The sequence below is a fragment of the Erinaceus europaeus genome, chromosome 11 (genome assembly GCF_950295315.1).
Source record: "Erinaceus europaeus chromosome 11, mEriEur2.1, whole genome shotgun sequence".
Taxonomy (NCBI): domain Eukaryota; kingdom Metazoa; phylum Chordata; class Mammalia; order Eulipotyphla; family Erinaceidae; genus Erinaceus; species Erinaceus europaeus.
This window is the reverse complement of record NC_080172.1, coordinates 2,846,240-2,867,653: the sequence shown is the minus strand read 5'-3', so window position 1 is coordinate 2,867,653 and position 21,414 is coordinate 2,846,240. Positions and strand designations below refer to the sequence as shown.

The 21,414-nt window shown below is 45.9% G+C and overlaps 1 protein-coding gene across 1 annotated transcript in view; it reads right to left on the bottom strand.

The window, feature by feature from the left end:
* The window catches only part of IQGAP2 (IQ motif containing GTPase activating protein 2), a 162,097-nt gene that overhangs the window by 53,192 nt on the left and 87,491 nt on the right, over positions 1–21,414 (bottom strand). Inside the window, exons 16-20 of the mRNA XM_007518536.3 lie at positions 19,210–19,293; positions 16,257–16,328; positions 15,150–15,219; positions 12,589–12,797; positions 6,277–6,426 (exon numbers count right to left, since the gene is read on the bottom strand). Of these exons, the coding sequence (XP_007518598.2) occupies positions 6,277–6,426; positions 12,589–12,797; positions 15,150–15,219; positions 16,257–16,328; positions 19,210–19,293 (585 nt within the window). The remainder of the gene's footprint in view (positions 1–6,276; positions 6,427–12,588; positions 12,798–15,149; positions 15,220–16,256; positions 16,329–19,209; positions 19,294–21,414) is intronic.

The window sequence follows — 21,414 nt, the reverse complement described above, 5'->3', positions numbered from 1 at the left end:
CGTATTCTCTGTGTAGTGTCCCCCCCACCTCGTATTCTCTGTGCAATGTCCCCCCACCTCGTATTCTCTGTGTAGTGTCCCCCCCACCTCGTATTCTCTGTGCAGTGCCCCCCCACCTCGTATTCTCTGTGCAGTGCCCCCCACCTCGTATTCTCTGTGTAGTGTCCCCCCACCTCGTATTCTCTGTGCAGTGTCCCCCCCACCTCGTATTCTCTGTGCAGTGCCCCCCACCTCGTATTCTCTGTGCAGTGCCCCCACCTCGTATTCTCTGTGTAGTGTCCCCCCCACCTCGTATTCTCTGTGCAATGTCCCCCCACCTCGTATTCTCTGTGTAGTGTCCCCCCCACCTCGTATTCTCTGTGCAGTGCCCCCCCACCTCGTATTCTCTGTGCAGTGCCCCCCACCTCGTATTCTCTGTGCAGTGCCCCCCACCTCGTATTCTCTGTGCAGTGCCCCCCACCTCGTATTCTCTGTGCAGTGTCCCCCCCACCTCGTATTCTCTGTGCAGTGCCCCCACCTCGTATTCTCTGTGCAGTGTCCCCCACCTCGTATTCTCTGTGCAGTGTCCCCCCACCTCGTATTCTCTGTGCAGTGTCCCCCCACCTCGTATTCTCTGTGCAGTGTCCCCCCACCTCGTATTCTCTGTGCAGTGTCCCCCCACCTCGTATTCTCTGTGCAGTGTCCCCACCTCGTATTCTCTGTGCAGTGTCCCCCCACCTCGTATTCTCTGTGTAGTGTCCCCCCACCTCGTATTCTCTGTGCAGTGCCCCCCACCTCGTATTCTCTGTGCAGTGCCCCCACCTCGTATTCTCTGTGTAGTGTCCCCCCCACCTCGTATTCTCTGTGCAGTGTCCCCCCACCTCGTATTCTCTGTGCAGTGTCCCCCCACCTCGTATTCTCTGTGCAGTGCCCCCCACCTCGTATTCTCTGTGCAGTGTCCCCACCTCGTATTCTCTGTGCAGTGTCCCCCACCTCGTATTCTCTGTGCAGTGCCCCCACCTCGTATTCTCTGTGTAGTGTCCCCCCCACCTCGTATTCTCTGTGCAATGTCCCCCCACCTCGTATTCTCTGTGTAGTGTCCCCCCCACCTCGTATTCTCTGTGCAGTGCCCCCCCACCTCGTATTCTCTGTGCAGTGCCCCCCACCTCGTATTCTCTGTGTAGTGTCCCCCCACCTCGTATTCTCTGTGCAGTGTCCCCCCCACCTCGTATTCTCTGTGCAGTGCCCCCCACCTCGTATTCTCTGTGCAGTGCCCCCACCTCGTATTCTCTGTGTAGTGTCCCCCCCACCTCGTATTCTCTGTGCAATGTCCCCCCACCTCGTATTCTCTGTGTAGTGTCCCCCCCACCTCGTATTCTCTGTGCAGTGCCCCCCCACCTCGTATTCTCTGTGCAGTGCCCCCCACCTCGTATTCTCTGTGCAGTGCCCCCCACCTCGTATTCTCTGTGCAGTGCCCCCCACCTCGTATTCTCTGTGCAGTGTCCCCCCCACCTCGTATTCTCTGTGCAGTGCCCCCACCTCGTATTCTCTGTGCAGTGTCCCCCACCTCGTATTCTCTGTGCAGTGTCCCCCCACCTCGTATTCTCTGTGCAGTGTCCCCCCACCTCGTATTCTCTGTGCAGTGTCCCCCCACCTCGTATTCTCTGTGCAGTGTCCCCCCACCTCGTATTCTCTGTGCAGTGCCCCCACCTCGTATTCTCTGTGCAGTGCCCCCCCACCTCGTATTCTCTGTGCAGTGCCCCCCACCTCGTATTCTCTGTGCAGTGTCCCCCCACCTCGTATTCTCTGTGCAGTGTCCCCCCACCTCGTATTCTCTGTGCAGTGTCCCCCCACCTCGTATTCTCTGTGCAGTGTCCCCCACCTCGTATTCTCTGTGCAGTGCCCCCCCACCTCGTATTCTCTGTGTAGTGTCCCCCCACCTCGTATTCTCTGTGCAGTGTCCCCCCACCTCGTATTCTCTGTGCAGTGTCCCCCACCTCGTATTCTCTGTGCAGTGCCCCCCACCTCGTATTCTCTGTGCAGTGCCCCCCCACCTCGTATTCTCTGTGTAGTGTCCCCCCACCTCGTATTCTCTGTGCAGTGTCCCCCCACCTCGTATTCTCTGTGTAGTGTCCCCCCACCTCGTATTCTCTGTGCAGTGCCCCCCACCTCGTATTCTCTGTGCAGTGTCCCCCCACCTCGTATTCTCTGTGTAGTGTCCCCCCCACCTCGTATTCTCTGTGCAGTGTCCCCCCACCTCGTATTCTCTGTGCAGTGCCCCCCACCTCGTATTCTCTGTGCAGTGTCCCCCACCTCGTATTCTCTGTGTAGTGTCCCCCCACCTCGTATTCTCTGTGCAGTGCCCCCCACCTCGTATTCTCTGTGCAGTGCCCCCCACCTCGTATTCTCTGTGCAGTGCCCCCCACCTCGTATTCTCTGTGCAGTGCCCCCCACCTCGTATTCTCTGTGCAGTGTCCCCCACCTCGTATTCTCTGTGCAGTGTCCCCCCACCTCGTATTCTCTGTGCAGTGCCCCCCACCTCGTATTCTCTGTGCAGTGTCCCCCACCTCGTATTCTCTGTGCAGTGCCCCCCCACCTCGTATTCTCTGTGCAGTGTCCCCCACCTCGTATTCTCTGTGCAGTGTCCCCCCACCTCGTATTCTCTGTGCAGTGTCCCCCCCACCTCGTATTCTCTGTGCAGTGTCCCCCCCACCTCGTATTCTCTGTGCAGTGTCCCCCCCACCTCGTATTCTCTGTGCAGTGCCCCCCACCTCGTATTCTCTGTGCAGTGTCCCCCCCACCTCGTATTCTCTGTGCAGTGTCCCCCCACCTCGTATTCTCTGTGCAGTGTCCCCCACCTCGTATTCTCTGTGCAGTGCCCCCCACCTCGTATTCTCTGTGCAGTGTCCCCCCACCTCGTATTCTCTGTGCAGTGCCCCCCACCTCGTATTCTCTGTGCAGTGTCCCCCCCACCTCGTATTCTCTGTGCAGTGTCCCCCCACCTCGTATTCTCTGTGCAGTGTCCCCCACCTCGTATTCTCTGTGCAGTGCCCCCCACCTCGTATTCTCTGTGCAGTGTCCCCCCACCTCGTATTCTCTGTGCAGTGTCCCCCACCTCGTATTCTCTGTGCAGTGCCCCCCACCTCGTATTCTCTGTGCAGTGTCCCCCCCACCTCGTATTCTCTGTGCAGTGTCCCCCCCACCTCGTATTCTCTGTGCAATGTCCCCCACCTCGTATTCTCTGTGCAGTGCCCCCACCTCGTATTCTCTGTGCAGTGCCCCCACCTCGTATTCTCTGTGCAATGTCCCCCACCTCGTATTCTCTGTGCAGTGTCCCCCCACCTCGTATTCTCTGTGCAGTGTCCCCCCACCTCGTATTCTCTGTGCAGTGTCCTGTGGGATGCCCAGGCTCAAACTCACGGCCTTGTTTATAGTTGCACCAAAGATCCACCAGCTGAGCTGTCCTAGCCTCTCTGGCTTTCTCTAGAGATTTTTTTTTTAATATAAATTTTATTTTATTATTTTTCAATATTTATTTATTTATTTATTCCCTTTTGTTACCTTTGTTGTTTTATTGTTATAGTTATTATTGTTATTAGTGTCATTGTTGTTGGGTAGGACAGAGAGAAATGGAGAGAGGAGGGGAAGACAGAGAGGGGGAGAGAAAGACAGACACCTGCAGACCTGCTTCACCGCCTCTGAAGCGACTCCCCTGCAGGTGGGGAGCCGGGGCCTCGAACCGGGATCCTTAGGCCAGTCTTTGCGCCTTGCACCACCTGCGCTTAACCCGCTGCGCTACCGCCCGACTCCCTAGAGATTCTTTTTGCACATTGAACATATGAGATTATGTGAAAGGAAACTGTCTAGACGAGAGCACTCATTTCATTTACGGAACCTAGAGACTTTGAACCGACACTGTGGTGGTGGCAGGGCACTAGGCTGAGTGCACACGTGCTATGCGCGAGACCTGGGTTGAGCCCCCAGGCCCTGCGGGTCCAGCGGCAGAGCAGCGGGTTAAGCGTTCCTGGCGAAAGCCCCCAGTCCCCACTTGCGATGGTGGTGGTGAGGGGAGCATCACAGAGGATCACGTAGAACTGCAGGTGTCTCTCTTTCTCTCTCCCATTCAACTTTTGGGTTGTGGGGGGAATAAACTGAAGGAAATTATTCTAAATATGCCCTTGTGCTTTTTTCTTCTTTCTGTTGATGATCCTCTTATTTACAACAGGGTGACACTATGATTATGATTATTAAACCAATGACTAACATTTCACTTTTCTTCTTCTTCTTTTTTTTTCTTGTCTCCAGGGTTATTGCCAGCACTAGGAGTCCACTGCTCTCGGCAGCCAATTATTCCATTTTATCGGACAGGAGAGAGAGAAATTGAGAGAGATGGGGTGAGATAGAGAGGGAGAGAGAAAGAGAGACACCTGCAGACCTGCTTCACCACTTGTGAAGCAACACCCCCGACACCCCCTGCAGGTGAAGAGCTGGCGGCTGGAAGCCGGATCTTTGCATGGGTTCTTGTGCTTAGTACTACTTTTCTCATTTTTATATCTAGATTCCATCCAAAATCTAACGCAGAAAAATCCAAGTCCAAAAGCAGTTACGTGAACTTACTTGGAAGCTCCAGGATGTGAGAAATGCTGATGCCAAGATTAAATTCCTAGCTGGAGCGAGTGACTCTGAGCAGGCCCACGTAAAACCTCCCTGCCTAGGGCGAGTTGCCTTTCTTTCCGGGAAAGTGCTGGCATCTCCTGTTTTTTTTTTTTGTTTTTTTTTTTTCCTTCTGTGCTGCCACATGGTGGCCACCTGTAGGACCCACACCAGTTTGGAGAAAATCTCTAATCCGGTCTTCCTAGCAGGGAATTCTAAACCACCAAGATCAACTTCTCAGCGGAAACAGCCACTCCATGGTTTGGCAACGTGCTGTCTGTACCCTAAAGTCTGTGACGTTACCTAGCCAAGAGGGAGACATTGCCAGGCTGTAGAGGAATCACCACAAACGGCAATGACGCCGTGCACAGGGGCCCCAGAGCCTCACAAGGAAGATCTGCTACTCATTATTTTAAAGTCTTTTTTTTCTTTATTATTTTCATTTTTATTTTTATTATTTTTTGCCTCTAGGGTTATGGTGCCTACATGGAGCAGCCATTTGTTTCTCCTCTCACCCTCTTTCTCCTCCCTCCCTTCTCCCCATCTCTTTCCCCTCCCCTTTTTCAATAAAGAGAGAAACAGAGAAAGGGGAAAAGAGATACCTGTAGCTTGATCAGTTGTGAAGCTTCCTGTCTGCAGGTGGGGACCGGGGACTTGAACCTGGGTCCCTTCAAACAGTAGTGTACACTCTACTGGGTGCAGTACCACCCAGTCCCGGCTACCCATTTCTTTAGGAGAAGCTTTTCCTGCTGCAGGGGAGGCTGGGTGCTATCCATCATGATAAATCACGCAGTTTGCTTTGGACTAGCGTTTGTGTGGTTACTGTGGGTGGGACATATCAACAGAAGAGCAAAACAATGTCTGGTCCCTCAGAGGTCAGCCAGTGGCCGTCAAACTTACTGTTCAGGACACACTTGCTCTTTGGACTCAGTGGACAGTGAGCACTCATGCGGAGTACAGTGCTGTTACGGAAATCAAAGAAATGGGTTCCTTAATCCCATTCTTAGTCTCTCCCTTCTTCCTCAAAAGAGAATCGGATTTGCGCTAGCAAAAGCTTTGTTTTTAATCTTTTACTTACTTATTATTGGATAGAGACAGAGAGAAATCGAGAGGGGGTGGGTAGAGACACAGAGGGAAAGAGACAGAGACACCAGCAGCCCTGCTTCACCACACACAACGATTTCCCCCTACAGGTGGGGACCAGGGGCTTGAACCCAGGTCCTTGTGCACTGTAATGTGTGCACTTAACCAGTGCTCCACTGCAGGCCAGGCTCCAAGATCTGTTTTTCATATTCAGTTACTTTAATTTTTTTTTTCCTGGCTAACAGCAGCTGCCTATAAGGAAGTTCCCACTGCCTCTGGAGATAACTATGAAACAATTATCGCCAAGGACGTGTGCTGTGAGGTCCACCTGCCCAGATGTCTAAACGTCTGTTGTGAGCATTTACTGGAACTGTCTCGGCTTTCCTGTCCAAGATGTGGAAGTGACACAGCAAGGTCCCTGGGCCCGGAGGACAGATTAGATCAGACGATGTGTGTAGAACACGCAGGGAAGCAGCGGTGTTGGGCAAGATCCACTGAGATCCGCAAACACGGGGCAGAGTATTTTTCCAAAACTCACGGCAAAAGATAAATTGTTCTCACCTGTAAAAGGTAAAACAGCTGCTGATAGGTCTCTAGTGTTTTCCTTCTTTCCTTACTCAAACTCTTGATCCCCTGGTTGTCCGTCTTATTAAATATCTGCATTTCGCCACCCTTTTTCTTGTTCAGTTTTGTTCTGTGTGAAATGACATCCTAGAAAAACAAAGTGATAAAGTTACATCTTTTCCTCTGGCACCTTACCTTATCACTTCACGCAGACTGTAAGACATGTCATGAGCTGGCATGATAGACTTTTCTTGTTTCCTCTAAGAAGGAACAGAGATATAGGGAACACCGTTCAGCCCTAAGGACATATGATACCTTGCCCTTGGCTACAAGGCAGAGATAAGCGGAGGGGTCAGCAAAGCGAAATAAGCCAGAAGGAGCAAGACAAACACGAGAGGATCTCACTCACATGGGAAGGGTTTAAGAACCACAGGAAGGGGGTAGAGAGGGTGAGACACATGAAGCCCTTATTCCACGTCTGCAGCTTCGAGCTTCCTGCGGGGTGAGGGGAGAGGGGCTGAATTGGGGCAGGAGGCAGGTGACGGGTGAGGTGTGCTATCACATAGCTTGAGACGGTCTGACATTGTACCCCTAGACAATACAGTAGTGTAAAACGTTCTGTCAATAAAAAGAGAAGTAACAAAGGAATAGAGAATGTTAAATGAAGAAAATCAATCCACTTTCTTTGTGCTGATAAATTTGGTCATGACGCATTTCTGCAAAGAAAAGTGGGTGAAAAAATGTTTGGACTTCTCAGACAGCCTGACAGTATTTGTTCTCTACAGCTCTGCCCATCACTGACTCCTTGAAGGGGGTTTGGAGAAGGGTAGGGAGGTTTGCAGAAATTATTTGTGTGTAAGAAAACAGTTCTGGAAAACAAAAACCAATCTTCTTAATATATGAGCAAATGATGTTTACTCTAAATTACTTTATTTGTGTGGTCAACTTAAAATGAATTTTAAGATGTAATAATTCAGGGATGAGCAATGAGAATTTATTTATCTCAGAGGAGCGCTAATAATCAGTGGCCAAAACATTATCTATACTGTTCATTCACAGAATAAAAACTTTCACAATATAAAAAAAAAAGAAAAAGAAAACAGTTCTGGAATCTTTACAGTTTTGTAAAATATTACTGATTCACTAATAAAAATGTTAATAAAATAAAAAAAATAGTAGGCCAGGAGGTAGCGCAGCGGCTAAGTGCACGTGGCGTGAAGTGCATGGACTGGTGCAAGGATCCTGGTTCGAGCCCCCGGCTCCCCACCTGCAGGGGAGTCGCTTCACAGGCGGTGAAGCAGGTCTGCAGGTGTCTGTCTTTCTCTACCCCTCTCTGTCCTCCCCTCCTCTCTCCATTTCTCTCTGTCCTGTCCAACAACAACAGCAATAACAACAAGGGCAACAAAACAGGAAAGATGGCCTCCAGGAGCAGTGGATTCATAGTGCAGGCACCAAGCCCCAGCAATAACCCTGGAGGCCATAAGTAAATAAATAAATAAGAATAATAAATAAACAAAAATATTTAATGTAGGTAACAAGACAATTCGGTAGAGGAAAAATGGGCTTTTCCAAAAAAGAATGATGCTAGGGTAGTTGGATATTCACATTCAGAAGAAAGAACTCAGACCACTGTCTCGCACTACAGACAAAGACTAACCCAAAAGAGATAGAAGTGAGTCTAAGACCTAGAACTACACAACTCTTGAAAGAAAACCGAGGAATAAATTTTAATGACCTTGGAGTAGGCAATAGCTTCTCAGACTATAAAAGCACAAATCACAACAATAAAAAAATAGACTGGACTTTATAAAAAAGCTAAAATCCACAGTTCCCTTTGGAATGTACTCAGACTCTTGTGCTGCCTACTAAGTACTGATGGTGCTTAATAAGTAAGTAGTAAGTAATAAAGGTGCTATTATATTTTTATGATAATGGCTAAGTCCTTGTTTTTAAAATAGTTTGATACTTTGCGAGTATATCCCTAAGGATGTGTCTTAAGAAACTGTAATTGCTACTGCGTTCTTTTTTTTTATATTTATGTATTTATTTTCCCTTTCGTTGCCCATGTTTTTTTATTGTTGTCGTCATTATTGTTATTACTGATGTCCTTGTTGTTAAATAGGACAGAGAAATGGAGGGAGAAGGGGAAGAGAAAGACAGACACCTGCAGACCTGCTTCACCGCCTGTGAAGCGACTCCCCTGCAGGTGGGGAGCCGAGGGCTCGAACGGGGATCCTTACGCCCGTCCTTGCGCTTTGTGCCACCTGCGCTCAACCCGCTGCACTACTGCCCGACTCCCCATTCAACTATTTCAGTTCTACTTCAGCACTCCTGGGGACCAGGGGCTTGAACCTGGGTCCTTGTGCCTGGTGATGCATGTGCTTAACCAGGTGTGTCAGAAAAAATTTTGGCCCCTGAATTTTTTTTTTTAAATCCCTCTTTGAATAGACTTCAAAGGCATTCTTTCCAGTGGTCATTTATAATGTACATGTTAAATGAGTCTATTTGTTTAATATGTCTGGGATCTTGTTCACTCTCTCAACTACCAAAAAGCTTCAGTGGCACTGTCCTTACCATCAGAACACACATGCTACTAGGAAGGAAACCGCTGAGTCGTATATTTTCAATCATTATTTAACTTCTACTATGTGCTTGATGAATATTTGATGCTCGGAAAAGCTGAAAACCGACTGTTTTGCAATGCTATTAATTAATAAGTTCTTAAAAACCAAAAATCTAAAGACTCATAAAGGTCTAAAATTTGCCATGAGTGTAGTTCCATGAACTACACATCATTTCTGCTACTTTCTGTTTTGCAACTAAGCCTTATTTAAGGCATTTCCTGTTTAAAACTTTGTGGGAATAGAGTAAAGTAGCAGTTTGCGGCTAGAAAAGGCATTTTCTGAAACATGTTCTGGATAAATAACAAAGCATATATTATGCTTTACAAGTTCGCATATGTGTCAAATAAGAACATGTATTTCTCTCTTTTTTTTAAGAATAGTTTTGGTTTTCTGGATCTAGTAATAGAAATAGAGTTAAATGCAGACCATTTATATTACAGACTTTTTCTTATATATATATATATATATATATATATATATATATATATTTTAAATTTATTTTCCCTTTGGTTGCCCTTGTTGTTTTTTTATTGTTGTTGTAAGTTATTATTGTTATTATTAATGTTGTTGTTGCTGGATGGGACAGAGAGTAATGGAGAGAGGAGGGGGAGACAGAGAAGGGGAAAGAAAGACAGACACCTGCAGACCTGCTTCACTGCCTGTGAAATGACTCCCCTGCAGGTGGAGAGCCGGGGGCTCGAACCAGGATCCTTAGCCAGTCCTTGCGCATTGTGCCATGTGCGCTTAACCCACTGTGCTACCGCCCGACTCCCAGACTTCTTTCTTTTTTATATGATGCTATTTTGTTTTACTTTATTTATTTTACCAGAACTCTGCTCAGCTTGGGTTTATGATGGTGTGGGAGATTAAACCTGGGACTCTGGAGCTTCAGGCCTGAGACTCAGTTTTCATAACCATTATGCCCCCATCCAACTATAGATTTCTTAATTTGAGAAAAGAACATTTTTTGCCATAAGACCCAGCAATACATTTGATTGCAGTTATCCAAAGGTTACTGAGACACTAGCGTGAGAGACTGCGCACCCTTCTGTTCACAACAGCCTTACTCACAGCAGTACAGACATGGGGCCAACCCAAGTGCTTACTGATGGGTGACTGTGCCATGGAGGCTCAGTGGAGTACTATTCAGCTATTAAAAACTGTGCCTTTTGCCTCTATATGGATGAAACTGGAGGTGATTATGCTAGGGAGCAAATTACCAGGTTCCAGATGCCAGCAGGATGCCAACCAGACTTCCCTGGACAGACGACCCCACCAATGTGTCCTGGAGCTCTGCTTCCCCAGAGCCCTGCCCCACTAGGGAAAGAGAGAGGCAGGCTGGGAGTATGGATCCACCTGTCAACACCCATGTTCAGCGGGGAAGCAATTACAGAAGCCAGACCTTCCACCTTCTGCATCCCATAATGTCTCTGGGTCAATAATCCCAGAGGGATAAAGAATAGGAAAGCTATCAGGGGAGGGGATGGGATACAGAGTTCTGGTGGTGGGAATTGTGTGGAGTTGTACCCCTCTTATCCTATGTTTTAGTCAATGTTTCCTTTTTATAAATAAAAAATTTAAAAAATATATTATTTTGAAATTTTATAAATGGTTCTATTTTTTAAAAAAGATTTGATTTGTTTATTATTGAGAAAGATAGGAGGAGGAGAGAGAGAAAGAATCAGACATCATTCTGGTACATGGGCTGCCAGGAATGGAACTTAGGACCTCATGACTGAGAGTCCAATACCTTATCCACTGCACCACCTCCCAGACACTAAATGGCTCTATTTTCCATTCAACTATTTCTATTTATTTATTTACTTTTGTTACCCTTGTTGTTTTATTGTTGTAGTTACTATTGATGTCATCTTTGTTGGATAGGACAGAGAGACATGGAGAAAGGAAGAGAAGACAGAGAGGGGGAGAGAAAGATAGACACCTGCAGACCTGCTTCACCGCCTGTGAAACGACTCCCCTGCAGGTGGGGAGCCGGTGACTTTAACTGGGATCCTTATGCTGGTCCTTGCCTTTTGCTCCACCTGCACTTAACCCGCTGTGCTACCGCCCGACTCCCCATTCAGCTATTTCACTGACATCTGTGAGGACTGGAATGAGGATGGGCCATTCATTCACAGGTACCTTAACGGGTAGCCCCCAGGGCTGTTCACCTCACAGCTTCCCAGAAACACATATTCCATCACTGGCAGTGGACGTTCTAGCTATTTCATGAGACTTCTCAGGGCTGCCAGGAGGCTAACAGCCTGTCTTGATCTATCTGAAACTGATGTGGCATACAGGAACCGCTGGGTAAAAATGACATGTTTTACTTGAATCTACACACCTCTGACACTGGCAGCTTTCACACAGATGCAGAATGAATGTCCATTCAGAGCCTGTGAGTGAGGCAGAGCCCCCGTGCAGGGCCATTTGAGAAACAAGTAGGGATCTCAGAATATCATGATGACTGGAGGGTCATCTTGGCTTCTAGTGGATAGAGGCAGGAAAGACAGACACTCTGTCCTCTGTTGGGCATTATGCCAGCTCCCCTGCATTGCTTGACGCTGTGGTCTATTTACATAATCGTTGCTTTGCCTGAGACCCGCCCTGCCTGCAGGGTACTGGTTAATCCCACTGGTTAGAACCTTCCCAACAGCTGCTATGGAAGCTTTCTACTTTTGTGTTCTTTTCTCCACCCCCTCTCCTAGCCATTTCCTTTTCTGATTTGCCACTTCCGGTTTCTAAGATATAAAAAGCCTTGCATTGCGTTCCAGCTCTGCCATGAGTTCCTGGTCTCTCTCCCGTGTCACTGAGTAAGCAGTAGCCCAGGCTGGCTCCCATCGAGTTCTCTCTAACCCAGAGAGCACATGCCCGGGAAGAAACGCCCACAACGCTAGCCTGGCAGTCTCCCTGCACTGATCCTGAGTAAAAACTGTCTCACATCTTGCATGGCCAGATTTTTTAATGTATTGATAGTCATTTGTGACTTAAGGTATTTAAAAAAAATTTTTGTTATCTTTATTCACTGGATAGAGACAGCTAGAAATCAAGAGGGAAAGGAGTGATAGAGAGGGAGAGAGACAGAGAGAGACCCCTGCATCCCTGCTTCACCACTCATGAAAAAGAAAAGAGAAAGGACCAGACAGCTTTCTGGTATATGTGCTGCTGGGGATGGAACTCAGGACCTCAGACTAGAGAGTCCGATGCCTTATCCACTCTGCTACCTCTCAACCACAAGGGGATTAGTCTTGATTTACAGCGCACTGCTGTTCATTCTGAAACATGAAATCCCTGACAGGTCCAGCACTCACCTGGCTCAGTCTCACTCATTACTCATTGTTTAGCAGAGCATTGCTCAGCTCTGGCTTATGGTGGTGCAGGGGCTTGAATCTAAGACCTTGGAGCGTCAGGTCTGAGAGTGTCTTTGCATAACCATCATGTTATCCATCCTCACCATCCCGACCCATCACTCTTAATCTCCAGTTTTTCTGGGAAAAGGCCCAAGCCTTTTGCAGCCTGGATGTAACCGTCTAATGTCACAGTGCTCCTGAATTTCTATTCTGAAATGTGTTTTATCGCACCCTGTTTTTAGTCTTAGGCCCTAGTCTTCTTAGGAAGGTATGCACAGAGGTAGATTGTGGGCAGGCTGCTGTGAGTCTGCTGTCCTCTCTGGGAGCCCACTGACCTCTAGAGTTATCCTGTTCTTCACCAGAAGCCCGATCTTGATGTCCATCAGGTTCAGGTCTTTCTCCAGCTGCTGGTTGCCTCTGATTTTGGTTACTACTTCTTCCCGCAACCGTGCGACTTGCAGCTCCTCTTGGAAATCCAGGTCGCTTTGGTCCAACAGGTGTAGAAATTTGCGGATTACTGTTAGTGGCGGATTTTCAGAGCCAACTGCAGGGGAAAGGAACAGGCTCCCGTTAACTAGACACACTATCAGTGGACTTACTATCAGTAGGATAGAAGCCAGGCCTTTCAAAACAAGTACTAGCAGAAAAAGCAGTGGCAGAAACCCTTGATCTCTGGAAGGAGCCGTCACACGCCATGGAAAAGTGATCATTAAGTGTGTACACGCCACTGCTGACTTCTGACTCACTTATCAGCCCCCTCTCACACCTTTCTGGTCCTTGGGACTCACACACTGAGAAGATAGTTACACCTGTTTGTGCCTTCCTGTAGGGAAGCCAGGAAATACCATTGCTGGGGCTCTGAGGATTTGTGGCTGACTGAGATAAGGGATTTATATTGTCATATCAGGAAGCAGAAAGTTGTTTCAGCTCGAAAGACCTTTGTGACGGTGAGTGAGGGGAGAGCTGTCGAGCCAGATAGAAAACCACTGGAGGAGGGAGTGGGGATCCAGAACTCTGGTGGTGGGAATGGTGCTGCATTGTACTGTTATCTTGTAGTTTTCCAAGTCAATATGAAGTCCTTAGTGAAATTAAAATAATAAAATTTAAAAATCAGTAAATAAAATCTGAAAAAAGAAAGAAAGAAAGAAAGAAAGAAAGAAAGAAAGAAAGAAAGAAAGAAAGAAGCCATTGTAATGACAAGTGGGACAGATGTTTTACCGGAAAGGAAAAAAAAATCTTTGAAATTGAAGTTGGTGTTATGTCCTTTCAGAAAGGACACTGGCAGAGCATTTAAAACCCGGAGCATGAATCAGTCACAGAGACAGGTAGTATATTCTGAATGGACTTTCCTTGTTATCCTAAACTTTAGACTTGAATTATCTGGCAGCCTTAACTTTCAAGACCATATATTTTAAAATTGTTTACTGCATCTTCCTTGTAGACTGTAAGAAGCAACTGTCTGAATCCTCTCTGGCAAAGGAGTAGGGACAGTGATACAAATATAACTTGAAAGGGCCTAGCACAATTACAGCAACAAATAACAATCCTCCCGCTTCATCTCCAAGGCTCCCCTCAAGTTTCCTTCCACTTCTATCTTGGATCTCTGGTGTTCTGGTACACAAGGGAGAAAAGTTAATCCAATAACATAAAGGATAGTATGAGCTCATCTTAAACCAACAAACACGTGTCCAACAACAGATGAGTGGCTGAGCAAGCTGTGGTCTAGATATACAATGGAATACTACACAGCTATAAAAAATGGTGACTTCACCGTTTTTAGGCCATCTTGGATGGAGCTTGAAGAAATCATGTGAAGTGAAATAAGTCGGAAACAGGTTAAGTGAAATAAGTCAGAAACAGAAGCATGAACGTGGGATGATCTCACTCTCAGGCAGAAGTTGAAAAAGAAGATCAGAAGAGAAAACACAAGTAGAACCTGAACTGGAGTTGGCGTATTGCACCAAAGTAAAAGACTCTGGGGTGGGTGGGTGCAGAGAATACAGGTCCAAGAAGGATGACAGAGGACCTAGTGGGGGTTGTATTGTTATATGGAAAACTGGGAAATGTTATGCATGTACAAACTATTGTATTTACTGTCGAATGTAAAACATTAATTCCCCCATAAAGAATTAAAAAAAAAAAAACCACCAACAAACATAACATCTGTGTGTTACCATGGCGCCATATAGGCTTGTCTTTATTGGAGAAATAACTTTGGGCCGTGGCGTCCTTTGTTTCTTGATCACTGATGGACATGTGACTTTATTTTACTTCTGTCTCAAGCAAGGATGTTGCTGATGTCCTGACCTGACCATTTCCAAAAAAGTCAGAGCTACTCACCAGAGCTCCTTAACTCACCCAACTTGGGAGAACACGCCCATCCCACTATGTCTACAATTCTCTCCCTGCTTCTAAGAATTCCATATCTTGGGACGCACCAAGAAGCTTACTAGAAATAGCATTTTATGGCGCAGATACGAACTTTTCTTTATGGTCAGTAAGTGATTTGCAGCACTGATTCACCATTTGTGAAGCTTTCCCCCAGCAAGTGGGGACCAGGGGCTTGAACCCAGGCCCTAGGGCATGGTCACCAGCGCACTTAATCAGGTGCGCCCAACACCCAGCTCCCCGTTACGTTCCTTTGTGCAGCAGTGTAGAACCTGGGGCTTGACACAACCGGACTCTATTGGAAACAAGGACTACATACTATTCTTGAAGACACTTCTGAGGTGACTAACATGGTGTCCTTGCTTTGAGCCATACATCACCCTCTAATTCAGACAGATGTCAGACAATAAAAGTGATGGCAAAAACACACAGTCTCATCTCCCAAAGACTCTAATGAGTTAGCCCGGTCTATAAGGAATACAGGCTCTGCTGCAAACTGTTTTCTTACCCAGTGTTTTGTAGTCTTCTCTAGCTTTGTTTGCTCTGAAGAGTGACTGTATTCTCACTATTTCATTTTCCTGCAAAAGATTGAGACCAGTTATGACTTCCAGGAGAAGATACTTAAAGATTTCTTGTAGTGTGTTCACTGTTGATATTTTGGATTTTCTTTGACGAGTGGGTTAGATAAGTTAGCTAAACGTGTAAACAAGACTGTCAGGGTGACTGTTTCAATATGAAGATATGAAAAAAAAGAGAGGAAAAAATTTGCATCAGAAGTTAGATGATCCAATCTGTGTTTACATATGTATTCTTTAAAGAGTCTGAGGGGCTGGGCGGTAGTGCACAGAGCATGAAGCACAAGGACCCACACAAAGATCCGGGTTACTTCACATGTGGTGAAGCAGGCCTGTAGGTCTCTCTCTCTCTCTCCACCTCCTCTCTCAATTTCCCTCTGTCCTATCAATAAAATGGGGAAAAATGGCCTCCAGGAGCAGTGGATTTGCAGTGCTGGCACCGAACTCCAGCAAAAAAAAAATTCTGAGGAAAAAAAAAAGAAGACCTTTACTGTGGACTCCTGTCTAAATTAATTTTCTAGCAAAAAAAAACAAAAAAACAAAAAAAAACCCAACCTAGCTGTATAGAAATGCTAGAAAACAATCCTTTAGGATCTTATAACTTATAAATTTATGTGGTATTTTATACTAATCCACATCCGCTTCCTTTCACCCATTTTTCTACCCAGTACTCCTTAGACAATTTTCATTTTTAATATAAGTTCTGAATTAAGAAAAAGAGGAATCCTTCAAATATTAAATTCTACAAAAAACTTAGTAGGTCTATTTTTTGATTCATGCTTGGTCCCTCAATTTAGTAAAAAGCACAAAATACTGGGCAGAGATAGCATAATGGTTATGCAAAGAGATCCTCATGCCTGAAGCTCCGAAGTCCCAGGTTCAATCTCCCACACCACCATAAGCCAGATGCAGTGCTCTGGTAAACACACACACACACACACACACACACACACACACACACACACACACACACACACACACACACATTCCATTTAATTCCTTCTTAGCCAGGATAAAAACTCCACATGCATGTCTCTTACATGATCTTGGAAAAACTGTTGTCGGGAAAGGTAGCTCTTTCTTGCTCTTAGCATCCGTAGCCAGGACTGAATCTAAAAGTGAGCCACATAGAGAAATCAGGACAAGTGCCAAACAGACTTTCATATATTTAGGGCAAAATTTCTAGCAGTAGACATCTTTTTATTAGATAAAGTAAAATTAACCCACCGAATAATATGTATCTACAGCCTAACCTACCGTCTCTAAAACATTTCTCATGTGACTTGTCCTCTGGCCATCTTAGTAGGAAGGAGACAGAGAAAGTAACTTTGGAGTATTTTGCTTTACTGTCAGTAAGGAAAAGACAAAATGGTCAGACATTTTGCTGGTAAGTTCAGGGCTTCCACTTGTTTCTCTTAAGCTCACCAAGTGTCCCTTAGACTTTTACGTCAAGACATATCTAAGAGTGATGATCTATTATTTTATTCATATTAACCTATTTAGTTATTTATATTACTAGATAGAGACAGAGAGAAATTGAGAGGAGAAGGGGAGATGAAGACAGGGGAAGAGAGATACTTGCAGCCCCGCTTCACCACTCGTGAAGCTTTTCCCTTGTTGATGGGGACCAGGGGCTTGAACTCGGGTCCTTGTGTGCTATGAGCACTTAGCCAGGTGCGTCACTGCCTGGCCCCCAGTGGTGATGGTCTATTATCTGAGATACTAGACAGGCTTCTCTCCCTTGGTGAGCACAGTACATTCATTAAGGAGTTAAATCAGAGCAGATCTAGACCATGCCACTCTGTCTTCACAAGTTAAAGGTGATTTTTAAATAAATCTTTAAATTTATTTATTGCCAGGGCACAGCTTAACTCTTATGGCGGTGCTGGGATTGAATTTTGGACCTTTGGTGCCTCAGGCATGAAAATCTATTGTGTAAACCCCTGTACTATCTTCCCAGCCCCTAAATAAATCTTACATGATTCTAGTTTCTCTCCAGACCCAAATCTTTGGGCTCTCATATAGATTTCCAGGTTGAGTCCAAAAGTCTTACTTTTTTTTTTTGAAAGTAATGAATTTGTTTATTGATGTATTTATAGTGATACTATGTTGAATATAGACATCTGTCTAAAATAATAAAATATATAATAAATAAATACAATAAGCCCAAGTTTATTTCTTTTTTAAAATTTTAATTAATTTTATTTTTGAGAGAGATGCAGAGAGAGAGACACACACACAGAGACACCAGAGCCCTGCTCAGCTCTGGTTTATGGTGGTGCGGGGGATTGAACCTGGGACTTAGGAGCCTCAGGCATGAGAGTCTGTTTGCATGACCATGATGCTGTCTCCCCTGCCCTAAGTTTATTTCTATATATTCATCTGGTTTTCAGCTCTGGAGAATGGACATTACTGTGTCATTTCTTTCTCTAACCTCAGCATAATCAGCCTGGGTAGGAAGCAAGTTATAGGGTGTAACCACCAAAATATAGATCCTAACTTCATTCTACTTGCTCTTCTCATTGGCTTTGTATTTGCCTTACAATTTAGGCTTTGGGGTGGGGGTATAGCATAATGGTCATGCAGAGACTCTTTCACAGAAGGCTCTCAAGTCCCAGGTTCAATCCCCTGCACCACTACCATAAACCAGAGCTGAGCAGTACTCTGGTAAAAAAAAAAAAAAGAAAGAAAGAAAGGGAAGAAAATAAAACAAAACAATTTAGGCTTTGTATTTTTAAGTTTGGACATTCTATATGATGGATAATAGGACCATGAAATCATGACGGTCTTCCTCCAGACTTAATCAATTTGAATTTCTTTATTTTTTTTTGTCTCCAGAGTTATTGCTGGGGTTCGGTGCCTGCACTACAAATCCATTGCTTCTGGAGGCTATTTTTTCCCCCTTTTGTTGCCCTTGTTGTTGTTGTTGTTGGATAGGACAGAGAGAAATGGAGAGAGGAGGGAAAGACATAGAGGGGGAGAGAAAGACAGACACCTGCAGACCTGCTTCACCGCCTGTGAGGCAACACCCCTGCAGGTGGGGAGCCGGGGGCTCAAACCAGGATCCTTGCACCGGTCCTTACGCTTTGTACCATGTGCATTTACCCCGCTGCACTGCCGCCCAGCCCCCTCAATTTGAAATATCTAAAGAAAGCACATTTATTTTTAAAGGAAGACACAGAGAGGCAGAGACACACACAGAGAGAGATATAACATGATTGATCTTCCTTCAGTGAGGCGGGGGCTGGGCTCAAACCTGGGAGGTGTCCGTGACAAAGAAGCACAGTGAGATGCCCTGCCAGTCCCAGCACTCTCACGTCTCAGCCTCAGAACAACAGTGACCAGCTACAGCGGTTTTAACGGACTTGCTTCAAGAGGACCATGTAAGGGAGCAGTGGAGATGGAACTCTTGACCCAAGACTTCCTTCTTACTTCAAGGTGTTTTTTTTTTTGGGGGAGGGGCAGGTGGTGGTGCACCTGGTTAAGCGCACACATTATAGTGAGCAAGGTTGCAGGTTCAAGCCCCTGGTCCCCACCTGCAGGGGGAAAGCTTTACAAGTGGTGAGCAGGGCTGCAGGTGTCTCTCTGCCTCTCTCCCTCTCAATTATTCTCTGTCTATCCAATAATAATTAAAAATATTTTTTTAAAAGGTGTTTTTTATCTTTACTTACTTATTATTGGATAGATAGAGAGAGAAACTGAGTGAGAAGGGGATGCTAGAGAGGGAGAGAAACAGAGAGACACCTGCAGACGTTCTGCATCCCTCGTGAAGATTCCCTCCCCCCCCGCAGGTGGGGGGGGACTGGGGGCTTGAACCTGGATTTTTGCATGTTTTAACGTGAGCACTTAACCAGGTGTGCCACTGCCTGGGTCCTCTGACTTCAAAGTTCATATACACTCTTTCCGCAGTCTGTCTTTTCAGAAGCAAAACCAGAATGAAGAAGCATGATGTGTTGCTGTCATGAACTTGGTAAAGAAGGAGAGACTGTTTACCTTGATAATTGAGTCAGTGTTTCCCGAGAACAGTTTCAGCCTGTCCTGATAGGCTGCCCGTTGCTTGCGTCCTTTCCAATAAGACTGTGGAAATAGCGAGTTTCAGAATTAATTCTGTGAAAGAGTTCCCGGCTGTTTATCACAGCTCACCAGTGAGATGGCATGTCGTAAGGGGACCCGCAGGCACACCCTCCACATCCTCCCCCCCATGGTCAGGACAGCGTCTCTGCAGGTGAGCATCCAGCTGACACAATCATTGGGGTCACCGAGTGATGCTGGTCTCCGGCTGGGGAGCAGAGGTTTGAGGCAGAAGCCCGGTTCCCTGCTTAGCTTCATTTTACAGAAGTTTGGGGTGGGGGGGAGGTAGGGAGCTGGGCTGTGGCACACCTGGTTGAGCGTACATGTTACCATGCACAAAGACCCAGGTTCAAGCCCTGGGTCCCCATCTGCTTCCCAAGGGATGAAGCAGGGCTGCAGGTGTCTCTCTGCCTCTCTCCCTCCCTATCACCCCCTCCCCTCTTGATTTCTGACTTGTCTCTATCCAATAGTAAATAAAGATAATTAAAAAAAAAAGAAGGGAGTCGGGTGGTAGAGCAGCGGGTTAAGCGCACGTGGCGCTAAGCGCAAGGACCGGCATAAGGATCCCGGTTCGAGCCCCCGGCTCCCCACCTGCAGGGGAGTCGCTTCACAGGCGGTGAAGCAGGTCTGCAGGTGTCTGTCTTTCTCTCCCCCTCTCTGTCTTCCCCTCCTCTCTCCATTTCTCTCTGTCCTATCCAACAATAACAACATCAGTAATAACTACAACAATAAGACAAGAGCAACAAAAGGAAATAAATAAAGAAAAAAGAAAAAATTAAAAAAAAAAAAGAAAAGAAAGACCAGGAAGCAATAGATTGTTTCACCCTTCTATTTATTTATTTATTTATTTATTTATTTATTTATTATTTATTCCCTTTTGTTGCCCTTGTTTTTTTATTGTTGTAGTTATGACTGATGTCACTGTTGTTGGATAGGACAGAGAGAAATGGAGAGAGGCGGGGAAGACAGAGAGGGGAGAGAAAGACAGACACCTGCAGACCTGCTTCACCACCTGGGAAGCGACTCCCCTGCAGGTGGGGAGCCGGGGGCTTGAACCGGGATCCTGACGCTGGTCCTTGCACTTTGCACCACCTGCGCTTAACCCACTGTGCTACAGCCCGACTCCCAATTGTTTCCCCCTTCTTTTTTTTTTTTTTTTTTAAATAAACCTATAGAGATAAAAATGGCAGCACGTTATCAAATGATGTTCACATGTCCACAACACGCTTTTTCCCCCTCAAATTCTCTGTGTGTCTTAATTATTTTCTGTTTCTGTTATGTATTCTACAGTTATAAGTCCATTTACATTCTGTGGTATCCTTCTTTCTTTTTTTTTTTCCTTCTTTCTTTCTTTAGCAATCGATTATATTTGAATTTTATTCTGTAGTCTTGTTTCATTAAATCTATGTTTTATCAAGTTTCTCAAAAGTATAAGGCAGTTTCGTACAAACATATTTTTTCTGTCTTCTGGAATAAGAGTATCTTGAAGCGCTGGATTTATAATCTACAAATTATCTTCATCTTTTATATAAGTGTTCTTTTCTTTTTTCTTTTTTAATTTTTATTTATTTATTTTTTAAAATAAATGTTCTTTTCTGAGACCCTCTTTGTCTCCTAGCATAGTAATCTTGGAGCAAATTTAAGCACCGGAGCCCCCATCAGATGCCAGACAGAAGAGCACAAGGCAAATCCCTGTGCTGAGTAGGAAGGGAGGTCAGCACACCACGGACGCAGGAAAGAGCCAGTCTCCAATGTAAAGCTTTGCTTAGCAAGTTTCACAGCAACTGGTCAAAGCAGAACCCACCAATCTCTGCCCATTATTAACAGTATCTCCCCGCATCCACAGAAATGAATGCACACAGATTCTGGGAAGACAGCAAGGTGGTCAGTAGAGAGTGCTGGGGAAACACAGAAGAGAAATATCTAAATCTGACACGTTCCCCTCCTGCCAACCAGCAAGTCTGGACAAGGCATGCACATTTAACAACAATGCAATAACAGAAGCAAAACCAGTGAGGATTTCTTATCGAGGTCTAGCTGGAGAATGAGAGGGTACATAAGAAAGGAGACTGAGGGAGTCGGGCTGTAGCACAGCAGGTTAAGCGCAGGTGGCGCAAAGCACAAGGA